The 14,285-nt window shown below is 41.6% G+C and overlaps 1 protein-coding gene across 1 annotated transcript in view; it reads right to left on the bottom strand.

Annotated features, from left to right (window-relative positions):
- The window catches only part of CERKL (CERK like autophagy regulator), a 139,501-nt gene that overhangs the window by 11,095 nt on the left and 114,121 nt on the right, over positions 1-14,285 (bottom strand). Inside the window, exons 6-11 of the mRNA XM_075001786.1 lie at positions 8,371-8,445; positions 6,464-6,641; positions 5,640-5,712; positions 5,228-5,252; positions 5,036-5,144; positions 2,924-3,020 (exon numbers count right to left, since the gene is read on the bottom strand). Coding sequence (XP_074857887.1) covers positions 2,924-3,020; positions 5,036-5,144; positions 5,228-5,252; positions 5,640-5,712; positions 6,464-6,641; positions 8,371-8,445 — 557 coding nt within the window. The remainder of the gene's footprint in view (positions 1-2,923; positions 3,021-5,035; positions 5,145-5,227; positions 5,253-5,639; positions 5,713-6,463; positions 6,642-8,370; positions 8,446-14,285) is intronic.

Below are 14,285 nucleotides of genomic sequence, written 5' to 3'. Positions count from 1 at the left end.
CAAAAAGCAGCATTTTAAGCCGCATCTCCCTGTCTCTCCTTGCTCTGGCTGTTAGTTTAGCACAGAAGGAGCATTTCTGTGCAACGTGGGACTCCCCAAGGCACCTTATGCATAGACTGTGCCCATCGGACGCTGGCATCGCCTCTCGGCAGGACTCACATTTTTTAAATCCTGAAGAAGACATTGTTGGTGAGTCTTTCAGGTGTTAAACGGGTACTTAGCACCTTCTCTGTGCTGTTTTCCCCCTCCGATGGCCTGCCGCAGCAGGAGGGTTGATGGCCCTATGCTCCTGGCCTCCGGCGCTTGTTACTGGGACTGGTGAAGCTGTCCCGCTTGTAGTTTGCTTTTTTTTTTTTTTTTGTAAAAATAACAACCGGCTAACTTGCAGTAGCCTAAGTACTTGAAAGAAACTTTAAAAGAAACAGTTAAGTCGTTGAATACGCTACTTGGCCTTAGCCTAGTTGGATTCCGTCTGCAGCCGACGGCGGTTGAGAGGAACTGGCGGGGACCGGATCGCGCACATGGCCAGGAGCGCGCAAGGGAGCGGCGCGGTCCGGCGCATGCGCGGTCCGGCAGAAACTGCTTGGAAGATCCGATCTGTGGCGCCGGGCGAGCCCGACACCTATTGTGGAGCACCCACGGGGACACTCGAAGAAGAAGCTGGGCATCCACAGAAATGGCAAAAAAGTTAACAGAAATCTCTTTCTTCTGTAACTGAATTCTCAGCTAGACATCCACTGACTGCATCTTTTCCCTGAAAATGACACAGGGACAGGCTGTATTCTCAAAGTTAGATGAAAGAGGATAGAAAAGTCTCGGAAAAAAACCTTGGTCTTTGCTCTTCACTGCACAGGCATTGCCAACGTGGGGGATGGCAGTGAAATCTCATACACTGAACTTATAATGGAAACAGGAATCTCAACTAGCTTTCCACCCTGTATTTTTGGGGGTGGGCCAAAGCATGAAGACAGATAGGAAGTGTTAGGAAAAAGATTTCATAACAGAAATGTCAAAGCAGTAGGCGTCCACAGTGGACATCAAGCCCCCCAAAATATATTTGGCCCAGCGGGGGGAGGAAGGTCTGTGGGCTGCGGCTGCAGAAGCAGTTGAAATGTTGAAGTAGTCCCTCTGACTATCTTAGCCACCCAGGGGAGACTTTCCCCCTGGCAGCAGCAAGCCCCACTGGTCCCTTTCTAGGGACATGTGGGGCGGTTTCAGTCAGGGGACAGTTGACAGCAAGCCCCTGAATATCTTAGTTTCTGGGGGAGACTCCCCTCTTGGTGACTGCAAGGCCCTGAAATTCTTTCCCACCCTTGGAGCTCTAACCATGCGCAAGCTAGAACATGGTGCTTCCAGGCAGCATGGTCAGCACCAAATGGTGGGCAAGTCCTTTCACTGGGTTGGGGGCTACTCACATGATGTGGTTCAGCGTAGGAAAGACCCTGATTGCATGACACCTGTGGGGGATTTGAGCACAAATGTAAAAACTGCTGAGAAGAAGTTTCTTGGTCTCTTCTGCAAGCACAACCCCCACAACAGCCTTCCTACCACGTGGTGCGGGCAGGGCAGCAGCTGGTGCCAGGCTGCACAGAAAAAAATAAGTGTAGAGACAGAGCCACGAACTCCGTGCAGGGGCTATTTGTAATGGTTAGATGCACTCACAGCACTAATAGCAAAGAAAGAAAGATATTTCTCAGGCTCTCATACAAACATGAGCCCACAGCCACAGGCTTCCTGGTCCTGATGTGAAATTCGTGGTCTTTCTGTTACCTAATTCCTGTGCACCTGGATAAGCAGCAGCCAGAGCAGAGCACTGAGGGGTATTGTGGGTTACACACAGGACACCTATGGAGGCTAATAAATTTGAATTTAACACATGGTGCTTCCACACTGGCCTTCAATCAAACTTTGGAATTTGAGTTTGACACTATACCCATCAGGTACTGACAATATTGTAATATTGATACTAGTGCTCCCTAAACAAGCTAATGGTATCTTAAGTGAAGACAGTCACATAGTAATACCGAGCTAACTGCCTTAAATTTGAATTTATCTTGTAGTGTAGATGCAGTCTATAAGTGCTACAATGACAGAATGGAAAAGCAAAAGGCTTTTCTGAAGCATATTGCTTCCATCACAATACGAAACTAGGCATCTTCTCCCAAGGATGACATCCAGCACCAAGGAATGACACCTTCTCTGAACGTACTAAATTTTGAATGATTATTTGACCAAAACCTAAAACTTGCTTATCACTAATTTTACATTATGATATGATTCATTCAGACAATGATCATTTATTTCACATAAGACATTTACTTGGATTTGCACAAGGTGTTTTGAAGGAACAGTGAGACACTGAAGAAACAAAACCACCACTTGAATCGAATTCCATGATGCAGTTAAATACAGGCGGAATATTGCTCATATGATTTTAAAAGGGCAGATCTTCAAACTTCTCTTACCACTCATTCATATTAAGTTTTATGAACGAGGGTCCATGAAAACCAAAGAAACTATTGCCAGAACTAATGCTGCCATCATAGTATGTAATGATTCGCCAAAATTGTGGACTTATTTCTTTTGAAGTGTAACAGCTATTCCCCAGCATGTGCCATTAATCTCTGTACATTAAAATTAAACACATAATTTCTCTGTCCTTATTTTAGTTCATGAGCTTTGCACTCTTGTGCAACTGCTGGTGTAAACTACATATATACTAAACCATAACAGATGGGCTAAAATAGGCTAATCGGCAGTAGTCTGATTAGTGATTTTCAAAAATCAGATAAAAGGGGGCTAATGCATTCTGACAGGAAACTAAGTCTCTTTATGAGGACACTAATGTTAACTCCTGGAGCATGTCTGCCTTCATGATTAGTAGCTCTTTTATAATCATACACACAAAAAGGATTAACTGTACCTGGTTTTTTACACTGGCATATCTTTTCAGATGTTTTATAAAATCTGCCCGAGAAGTGTTCCGTACAATTATGAGAGCCATACTACCATTATTCAACCTGAAAAATACATGTTTTGATTAAACTCATGTTACATTAAAAGTTCTTAAGTCCTTAAACTAAATGCACAATCATTGTAAATTGGATTAAAATCAATATAAAACAAGATTACCTTCATGAAATTTATTCAGAATTTTTCAGTATACTGATTATAAATCAAATACTTTCCTAGCAATTGTATGTAAGAGTCACTTCACTCCTGAGAATTTCTAATTCTGATGCTTATTTCACATGAAAATTAAAGATACATATTGTGCTGTGTACATAACTTTGTGCCAGAACATCCTATTTAGTCATTATGGTCGCATTTTTCAGAAGTGACTAGTGATTTGACTGGTTCCATTGTAGGGTACTACTGAGATTCTTGCAAGGATGCTGATTTTGAGAAAGTGCCACACTCTTTGAAAATCAACCTTTTTAGGGGATCTCAAGCACGACATTCAAACACTGAGGCTGGGTCTCCACTTGCCCCCAACTTCAAAGGGGGCATGTTAATCAGGGCAATGGGAGATTACTAATGAAATGCTACGGTGAATATGCAGCACTCCATTAGGCTAATTCTCTCCTGTAGCAACTTTGAAGCTTCAGACTTCCAAGTGCCGGCATGCATGTAGCCACAGGCACTTCTAAGTGTCTGTGCTACTTTGAAGTCCCTTTTTTTGAGGAGTAAATTTTTTGAGGAGTAAAGGGACTTCAAAGTAGCACGGGCAGTTTGAAGTGCCCGTGGCTACATGCATGCCAGCACTTGGAAGTTTGAAGCTTCAAAGTTGCCGTGAGGAAGAATTAGCCTAATGAAGTGCTGCATTAGTAATCTCCTGTCACCCTGATTAACATGCACCTAAACAGTTGGGAGCAAGTGTAGACAAGCCCTGAGGGATTCAAAATCATTAGTCACTACTGAGGGTTTAAACTAGTAGCTATAAAACTGGATTAACACAAACGCTGGTCAGTCAAGCCCAATGTATTCAGATTAACCAAAATGTCTGATAAAATCTAAATGGGCAGGTGGGCTGGCTCTCTGTGTCTCTCTCTGCAAAGACAGTAAGTGAAGTTTCAGTGCTGGCCAAGTGCTTCAGAAATACCTCAACCACGTATCTGCTGCAATTAGGGCAACATTTTATTTTCCTGCTGTATGCAGCCTTGCTACCATTCATTGTCCTGGAAAGAGGCACCTGCAAGGAAAGTACCCCTCTCTCTAGAGAGCTGAATGCTGCTTCTTGATTATCCGACTAGCAGTACAGTCAGGACAGCTGGAATTCAGGCTGTCTCAAAGACACTGGAGTACATTCATCTAATATGCACAGAAAAAAAACTTATCTGCATTTGGGTTCTAAACAGTGCTTTGGAGGTGTCATTGTATCTGCAATCCTTCAAAGACAAGGGACAGACTAGAGAAGATGAGTGAGGAAAGGCCTTCTCCCAAAAATCCCCTCAGAAAACTGCATCATGAGTGAATAGATTTCTAAACAGTAAAGAACATCATCATAATATCTTAAAGTATATACTTTTTCACTTAATAAACAAATAACTAAATACTATTTATGATAATCCAGACTAAAACTCATCACGTTTCCCTCTCTAAGGAAGATGATTTTAGTATTTAGTATAAATAAGCACTTAAAATTCTTTGTGGTAGGGAAAGAAATCAACATTACTTTCTCAACTGGAGAATGCAGGATTCAAGAGGATTTTTTTTTTTACAAGAAATCGATGACCCAGTTCTCCTCCTATCAAGAAACCTGACGCAGATTACTTGATGATTACTATGTAGGTCAGTCTTGTCAACTAATTTAATCACAGTAATTATCCAATGATTATTCTAGTTAGATAACGTGATCCAAAAACTGATTACAATTCTTAAGATTATGGAGTCAAGTGCAGTCCATCCTCCCTCCGCCACTACAAGAGGGTACAGACTGCCAGGACACAGGCAGACATTCCAGGAAAAGCCAAGATTTTAGAGTAAGATGTCAGAATTTATAGACATTACTCTAATTCTTTAAATCCTTACTGACCTGGTATTAGGTGCCAAGCCTCTTGGTGCCATTGTACACAGACAGGGGATTGCCATAATGCTCACATTCAGGAAGTGACCCTGGATCGTGTGCCACTGAGCCTTGCTATCTAAAGATAACAGAGTAATTCTGCATTACATTAGTTTAACCAAACAAAATTCACTTTTAAGGAAAACTTAATCTGAAACTCACCAGACTTCTTAAGTCTCTCTTTCTTCTTTCTGAAAATATAAATGTATCACACAATGCAATTAAAATAACAAAAATATTAAGATATAAACATTTAAAAGTAATTGAACAATGTTTCAAGAAGAAGTTAAATCTTTGAAACTGGAAGAAAGGATTGCTTAATGTTGAACGAAATGGAGTAGGTGCCTGTCTGACAGATCCTCTGTATTGCTAACAATGAACGTAAAACAATACCACACGCTCAATGAATAGATAATAAAATGAAAATTTTAACAGTTGGCTAAATAATCTTAAAAAGAAATAAATTTCCATTTTCCCTTGTGATATTACAGCATTAAAATATTTAATTTTGTTCTCATTTTATCTTCAAAGATACACACTTTTATAGATCTAGGAATGCTTAGTTCAGGTTTACTTGCCTATTGTTCTCTTGGGAATCCTGCAACAAAGTGTTCAGAGGTAGAAATGATAACTCACATTCTTCTGGCCTAAAAAAATATTGACAGTCATTTACACATAAGCCAATATTCTGACTGCTACGTCTGCTTTCATTTAGGTTAAAATTATTTTAACATGATGATGCTGAAAATACAGAAGCTTTTTCTAATTAAATGGTGACATTGCAATGAAGTAGATGGTAAAACCTGAAAAGTGTCCGCCCTCACTCTGACTTTTATAAGTATTAAGGATCATATAATATATCATTCAATCCTAGAATCTTAGGGCTGGAAGAGACCTCAGGAGGTCATAGAATCCAGCCGCCTGCTCAAAGCAGGACCAACCCTAACTAAATCATCCCAGCCAGGACTTTGTCAAGCTGGGACTTTAAAAACCTAATATCCTAATTAGGATATATATTTTTTTCCTATTTTTCCTAATATCCAACCTAGACCTCTCCCACTGTAACTTGAGACCATTGCTCCTCATTCTGCCATCTGTCACTACTGAGAACTGCCACCCTCCATCCTCTTTAGAACCTCCCTTCAGGAAGTTGAAGGCTGCTATCAAATCACCTCTCACCCTTCTCTTCTTCAAACTAAATAAGCCCAAATCCCTCAGCCTCTCCTCATGGGTCATGTGCTCCAGCCCCTTAATCATTTTGGTTGTCCTCCACTGGACTCTCTCCAATGCATCCACACCCTTTCTATACTTTCTCTATATTTAACATCAGGGAAGATTGTTACATTTTCACAAGGACATGAAAAATATTGAAAATGAAATACAATGAACCTAGCATACCTCAGACTTGCAAGTGTTCTAATTACAGCAAAATCCCTCCGCTGGCTGGAGGGCATCCAACGATGCTTTTCAGCCAGAGCCAGAGTTCTTGCACCAAAACCAAACATAGCTGAGAATCCAAAACGAAGAAGCTTGGTTGGACTACTGAAAGTGCAGATGTCCACTGGTTGTACATGTCCTGAAATATTATAGTAGACATTAAGATTAGTTTTCGAGCTAAATTTATTAACACTTCCAAGGAATTGAGAACAGTAGCTTAAAAAGAGCAGGGTAATATGAATTAACAGATGAAAGAAAATTGCAAGCAGACTATTAATTTCTTGTTCAATAAGTTAAGCATTACAGATGGAGTATGAAATGAAACACGCCTAAGACTGCAAAATGCATTCATTCTAACTGCTTCAGATCCTTACAAGTATCAAACTTTTTATGGTTTTGGGTGCAATTTGGCACATGTGTGAGAGTAAGATATATTTTTGGAAACTTTAAGCAAATATTCACAGAAATATTCTTATGATTTTAAAATAATATTTAACTATTTTACTACAGTAGAAACATGAAATTTAGAATTGGCATAGTCCCTTTCATAGCTACACATGATTTGATTGGTGGTCATTGGCCACATTGTAAGGACTTTAAAACATACTGGGGGTTGATCCTGCTTGAAGCAGGGGGCAGGACTAGATGACCTCCTGAGGTCCCTTCCAGTCCTATGATTCTATGATATTTCAAACATACATACTGGTTTCTATCAAATAAAACTAGCAAGTCACTTTTGTTCCAGACATGGGAACCTATAACAAACTGAATGGAAATTATGATTAACAAATTCTTTTTCTGAAGTTGGATTTGTGCATGTGTAGAAAAGTGAAGTGAAATTTCCAATCAAATATCCATGGGCATGTGCAATGTTAATTTTGGAACCTGAGTAAGTCATTACACACGCTGGAACAGCTTTTCTTTTTTCTCTCTACAAGAAAGTCAACAGAATTCCATACATAAAACTGACTTAAAAAGTAAAATTATCATTAATGATACAAAGTGAAGTATTCAAAATTCAGGAGAAGTCAAAGTTAAGGTTGCACCAGCTAACCTTAACTCTGTGCCCTTTGAATATACATAATACTGAAGAGCACAGTAACATTCTTAGAAACCCTGTCCCATTTGCTGGCTGGCTGGCAAATGATAACATGTTGTATAGCAAGTGAGGCTTCATGATGAGGATAAAAATCAATATTGAACACTTGCTTCAATCACTAAGTACCAGAAGTAATCTGGGGAGTGGGGGGTGGGGAAGAATAGAAGAAGCACATGCCCCTCCCCAAATATGGAGGCAGAGGCAAGTCGGATTGGGAAGGAACAGGAGCAGGAGCAGGAGAGTGCTAGGGCCCCAGGTATGGGGAGAGACAGAGGGGAATCACATGGGGAGGGAACTTCAATTCCCCACCCCCTTTTAGCTGGTGCTTTTATGTCCCTGTGAAGCACCACCTATGCTGTGTCCAACCCATTTTTCCTACTATTATTAAGAAGGTATCTTGAAATAAGAAATTGTATGTGATCATGCCAGTGAATTGTGTTTCATAACCCACATACATAAGGAAAAGAGTTAAAGGTTGCCAGTATAACTCTTGCTTGTCCTGACTTACTAAATTAATGCAATGTTGTGAGCTCTCATTTATGCAGCAATTAATAGTCAAAGTAGATACCCAAGAATAATTAAATAATCAATACTGTTAAGATGCACAATGAATTAGATATCTTAGAGATCCCTTTCAAACCAAATTATCTGATGATACAAACTTCACCCTGACAAAATAAAGTATCACTGATTCCTCCAAACACGTATTTAAAACATTAAATATGTCTCTTATTATCTGAAAGCTTCTGATAATGCATTTATGCATTACCCATAATGATGTGCAATGCTGCAGTTACTGCATGGTTGATTCCATGAAGAGTATGAGCCAGTACATTAGTGGAACCTGTAAAAATTCAGACAAACAGTTGTTACAAGAACAGTATTGAATGGCAGACTGGAGAATACAAAACAATAAATAAAATGATGTTTCACAAAACAAAAACTTTTGAGGGAGAAGACTTTTGTTCACTTATTGCAACTGGATTCCTTTGAATAATCTATCTACTCAACAGCGCAAGACTCTTTAGCCTTGCAATGGTAAATGATGCACCCACCATTCTCTACCCATTGATTAGTGCCTTCCTAACAATCCTCATTTCAAATCCATTAAATTAATGCAATCTGTGACTATTATCCAAAAAAACTATGGGGTAAAGGAGTGCGGATAATTTGAAAAAGGTATTTAAATGTGCTTAATACTTTGTGGAAGAAATGAACAATTTTGGAAACTGAGGCCACCTTACATTTCACTGCTGCATTTAATGTGACTATAAGAAAATGACAACACAGTAAAATATAGTAAAATAAAAAAACACACTAATATTAAAAAACTAACTAATTAAAAGCAACATTTTTCACTACAATGAAGGGTACATGTTTGTATCAAAGAAAACTTCAAGACAGCATCTTTGTTGTCCTACAGAAGGGAAGAATTACAAAACTTGGGAGGGGCTGTGCATCCAAATATATAGCTAGAACCCCTCAGTGGGCCTTCAAGGGCTAATTGGAGTGGAGGCAAAGGCTTTGAGCTGGGCCTAACCAGCTAGCAGCTCTATAAGGCAGCCACAGCAAACAGTGTGAGCAGCAAACAGGAGCAGCTAACAGGGAGCTGGCCTGGGAAAGCCTCCTAGAGGAGCTCAGGTGAGTGTGGCATTTGGGAAGCTGCCTTGTGAGCTGGTGGCTTGAATTTCTGTCTGTGTGTGTCTGAGCATTTGTTTTATTTTGCCGAGGGGGCAGTTTCAATAGCTGCCTGTGTGCCTGAGCATCTATTTTGCAGAGGGGAGCAGTTGGAAAGTGTGTTTGGCAAGTTTGCAAGGTGTGAATTGGGAGAGCTTCCTTCCTTCCAGGTGGGCCTTCAAGGGCTGATTAGATTGGAGGCAAAGGCTTTGAGCCGAGCCTAACCAGCTAGCAGCTCTATAAGAAGGCAGCCACAGCGAACACTGTGAGCAACGAACAGGGAGCTGGCCTGGGAGTTCACCTTAGGGGGAGCCCCACACCTGTTTTCTCTTTCATATATGGTGTTTCTCTTGTGCCCTTCAAGGTAGAACTAGAAACAAATAAGGCATCTCTCTGAAAAGGGAAAACATGGAGAGTGACATGATTGCTGAGGAAGTCTGCTGTTGTGCCCTGCATGGTATGTGCCATATTTGCCTTCCTCCTGGATGACAGAAAGGATTTTCTAATTGCTAAGTGAAAGCTGGTAGCCATTTTAGAAGAGAAGGTTAAAGAACCTGAGGCGCAAATATCAACCCTCAGGTCCATCAGAGGGTGAAGACTTTCTGGATAGAAGGCAACATACAATACTGCAGGAACAGCAGGCTGCTCAAAACAAGGAGGAGAACTGGAAGCATGTTACCTCCAGGAAGAGAAAACCAGTTTAGGTCTCTCCAATTCCAGTGGAGTTAAGTAACCGCTTTCAACCTCTCTCCACAGGTGATACGGTGGAGATAACTGGGGCTGATACCTCACCGGGATTGGATCTGAAGGAGTCCCCATGGTTTCTAAGGCATGGGATGCGCAGTCCTAGGGATGGGGGGGTCTATGACCACCACCCCTAAGAGAAAAAGATGGGTGGTGGTGGTCAGGGACTCCCTCCTAAGAGGGACGGAGTCATACATCTGCTGTCCGGACCTAGAATCTCGGCAAGTTGGCTGCATGCCAGGAGCTAGAATCTGGGATATTACAGAGTCCCTGCCAAAAATCATTAAACCAGAAGACTTTTAGTCCTTCCTACTTCTCCATGTAGGAACCAATGATACAGCTAAGAGCAACTTTGAAGAGATCACAGTGGCTTACGTAACCCTAGGAAGGAAGATCAAGGAACACAGAGCACAAGTGGAGTTCTTGTCTAGCCTTCCTGTGGAAGGAAGGGGTCCACGTATGGATCGTCAAATCACAGAGGTAAATGCGTGGTTGCATAGGTGGTGTTGCAGGGAAGGATTTGGTTTCTTTGACCCCGGGATTCTTTTTCATGAACAGGGATTGCTGGGAAGAGATGGGATCCACTTAAAGAGAGGAAAGAGCATCTTTGCAGGCAGGCTTGCAAACCTAGTGAGGAGGGCTTTAAACTAGGTTCATCGGGGGACAGTGACACAAGCCTGGAGGTAAGTGGGGAAAAAGGAGGGAACAATCAAGTGGGTTTCCTGGGTGAAGAGGAGAAAGTGGGCCAATTAGCCACTTCTCTAAGATGCTTGTACACTAATGCCAGAAGCCTAGGGAACAAACAGGAAGAATTAGTGGCCCTGGCACAGTCAAAGAAGTATGGGGGGGTTGGAATAATAGAGACTTGGTGGGACAATTCATATAACTGGAGCACGGTCATGGAAGATTATAAACTGTTTAGGAAGGACAGATGGGGAGAAAAGGAGGAGGAGATGCACTCTATGTGAGGGACCAGTATGATTGCTCAGAGCTCCAGGATAAGGAGGGAGAAAATCCAGTTGAGTGTCTTTGGTTTAAGCTTAGAGGTGGAAGTAACAGAGCTGATGTTGTAGTTGGTGTCTGCTATAGACTGCCAGATCAGGGAGATGAGGTAGAGGATTTCTTCTGGCAGCTAAGTGAAGCTTCCAAGTCACAGGCCCTGGTTCTCATGGGAGACTTTAATCATCCAGACATTTGTTGGGAGACCAATACGGCAGCACACAGACAATCCAGGAAGTTTTTGGAGAATGTTGGTGATAACTTCATGGTACAAGTGCTAACAAAACTGACCAGGGGCCATGTACCACTTGACCCACTGCTCACAAACAGGGAAGAACTAGTAGGAGAAATAGAAGTGGGTGGAAACCTGGGCTACAGTGATCACAAGATCATAGATTTCAGGATCCGGACAAAAGGAAGAAGGGTGAGCAGTAACATACAGACTCTTGATTTCAAAACAGCAGACTTTTACTCCCTCAGAGAACTGATGAGCAGCATCCCTTGGGAAACGAAGATGAAAGGGAAGAGAGTTCAAGAGAACTTGCAGTATTTTCAAGAAGTCTTACTGAAGACACAGGAACAAACCATCCCACTGCATAGTAAGAAATGCAAACGTGTTAGGCAACCGGCTTAGCTTAACAGGGAAATTCCTTAATCAGCTTAAACTCAAAAAGGATGCATAGAAGAAATAGAAATGTGGACAGTTGATAAAGGAGGCGTATAAACATATGACTGGAGAATGCCGGGGAGTAATCAGGAAAGCAAAAGCACAACTGGAACTGCAGCTGGCAAGGGACGTGAAGAAGAAGGGTTTCTACAGGCATGTTAACAATAAACGGGTTATCAGAGAAGGTGTGGGGCCTTTACTGGATGAGAGAGGTAACCTAGTGACATACGATATAGGAAAAGCTGAAGTGCTCAATGCTTTTTTTGCCTCAGTCTTCACAGACAAAGTCAACTCCCACATGACGGTCCTAGACAACGCAGTATGGAAAGGTGGAGGGCAGCCATCTGTAGGGAAGGAACAAGTTCTGAGCTATCTAGAAAAACTAGATGTACACAAATCCATGGGTCTGGATTTAATACACCCCAGGGTACTGAGGGAATTGGCAGATGTCATTGCTGAACCTTTGACCATTATTTTTGAAGACTCTTGGAGACTGGGGGAGATCCCAGATGACTGCAAAAAGGCAAATGTAGTGCCCATCTTTAAAAAAGGAAAGAAGGACAATCCAGGGAACTATAGACCGGTCAGTCTTACCTCAATCCCTGGGAAAATAATGGAAGGGATCTTCAAGGTATCCATTTTGGAGCACTGGAAGAGGGCAAAGTGATCAAAAGTAGCCAATATGGATTCACCAGGGACAAGTCCTGCCTCACGAATCAGATTAGCTTCTATGACAAGGTAATAGGCTCTGTGGACATGGGGAAGTCAGTGGATGTGATATACCTTGACTTCAGCAAAGCTTTTGATACCAACTCCCACAACATTCTTGCCCATAAGTTAAGGAAATATGGATTGGATCCTTGGACTATAAGATGGATAGAAAGCTGGATTGACAGTCGGGTCCAGCAGGTAGTGGTTAATGGCTCAATATCTGGATGGCGGTCAGTTTCAAGCGGAGTGCCACAAGGCTCATTTCTGGGGCCAATATTGTTCAACATCTTTATTAATGACCTGGATTAGGGACTGGATTGCACCTTCAGCAAGTTTGCAGATGACACAAAACTAAGGGAAGAGATAGACAAGATGGAGGGTAGAGAGAGAATCCAGAGTGACCTGGACAAATTGGAGAACTGGACCAAAAGAAATCTGATGCAGTTCAACAAGGAATAGTGTAGAATCCTGCACTTGGAGTGGAAGAATCCCAAGCATTGTTATAGGCTGGGGACCGACTGGCTCAGCAGGAGTATGACGGAAAGGAACCTAGGGGTTATGGTGGATGAAAGGCTATATGACTAAACAGTGTGCCTTTGTAGACAAGAAGGCTAACTGCATACAAGGGTATGTTAGCAGGAGCATTTCGAGCAGATCTAGAGAAATGGTTGTTTCCCTCTATTCCGAACTGGTGAGGACACATCTGGAATACTGTGTCCAGTTTTGGGCCCCCCAGTATAAAAAGGATGTGCATGTGCTACAGCAGGTTCAGCGGAGGGCAACAAATATGATTAAGGGGCTGGAGCACGAGACCTATGAGGATAGGCCGAGGGATTGGGCTTGTTTAATTTACAGAAGAGACAACTGAGGAGTGATTTAATAGCAGCCTTTAGCTTCCTGAAGGGAAGCTGTAAAGTGGAGGGTGAGAAACTGTTCTCAGTGGTGTCAGATGGCAGAAGAAGGAGTAGTGGTCTGAAGTTGAAGAAAGAGAGGTGTTGGTTAGATATTAGGAAAAACTACTTCACCAGGAATGCATTGCCTAGAGAAGTGTCGATTCTCCATCCCTCGAGGTTTTGAAGTCCCAGCTTGACAAGATCCTGGCTGGGATGATTTAGTTGTGGTTGATCCTGCTTGAGGCAGGGGGCTGGACTAGATGACTTCCTGAGGTCCCTTCCAGACCTATGATTCCATGATTCTCAGTACCTGGGAAGATGGGGCTCTGAGTAAGGACTTCAGAATTTACACCACAGGAAGGAAATAACTGAAGTGTACCTAGAAAGTTGCTGGTGGAGAACAGTTTTTGAAATTTACATCTTCACTTTTGCAGCACACCTCATGAAAAAAGTCAAGGTGTGTGAGTGCAATAGAAAGTCTAGAAAGATTACTGTCCGTCAAATTTTACAAATGCTAAAAAAGCTGTGGTTTTTTTTCAAGAATAAATGACATAATGACTCATTCATCTCTGCATCTCTTCTTTGCTAAAGAAACTGCTATACAGTGAATGCTTTTCTTCTTTTACTTTCTCTCTTCTAAAACAGTAACAAATGGTAGATTGGAGTTACGAAGTACTTTGAGAGGAAAACGAAGTGGACAGGTTCAGAAAAAAATCATCAAATTGATGTATAGCACACTAGTAGGATATTACAAGACAAAAATAATTTAGTAAATACCATCTATAGTTTATAAACCAACCATTCAATTGGTAGAATAAGTATTTTATCCATGTGATTTCCGCTTCATTTAATGGTTGTACAATGCATGTCAAACTAGAGAAATTATCACCCTAAAATGTTTTTCCACATAAGTCAATTCTGTGTGGCTTTTTAAGCAGAATCTGTACTATTATAGTGTATAGCACTTGAAATAAAACTAGGATACAGTTTGAG

Source organism: Carettochelys insculpta, chromosome 8 (assembly GCF_033958435.1).
Source record: "Carettochelys insculpta isolate YL-2023 chromosome 8, ASM3395843v1, whole genome shotgun sequence".
Lineage (NCBI taxonomy): Eukaryota > Metazoa > Chordata > Testudines > Carettochelyidae > Carettochelys > Carettochelys insculpta.
Note: the sequence above shows the minus strand (reverse complement) of the source record. Positions and strands in the feature narration are given on the sequence as shown.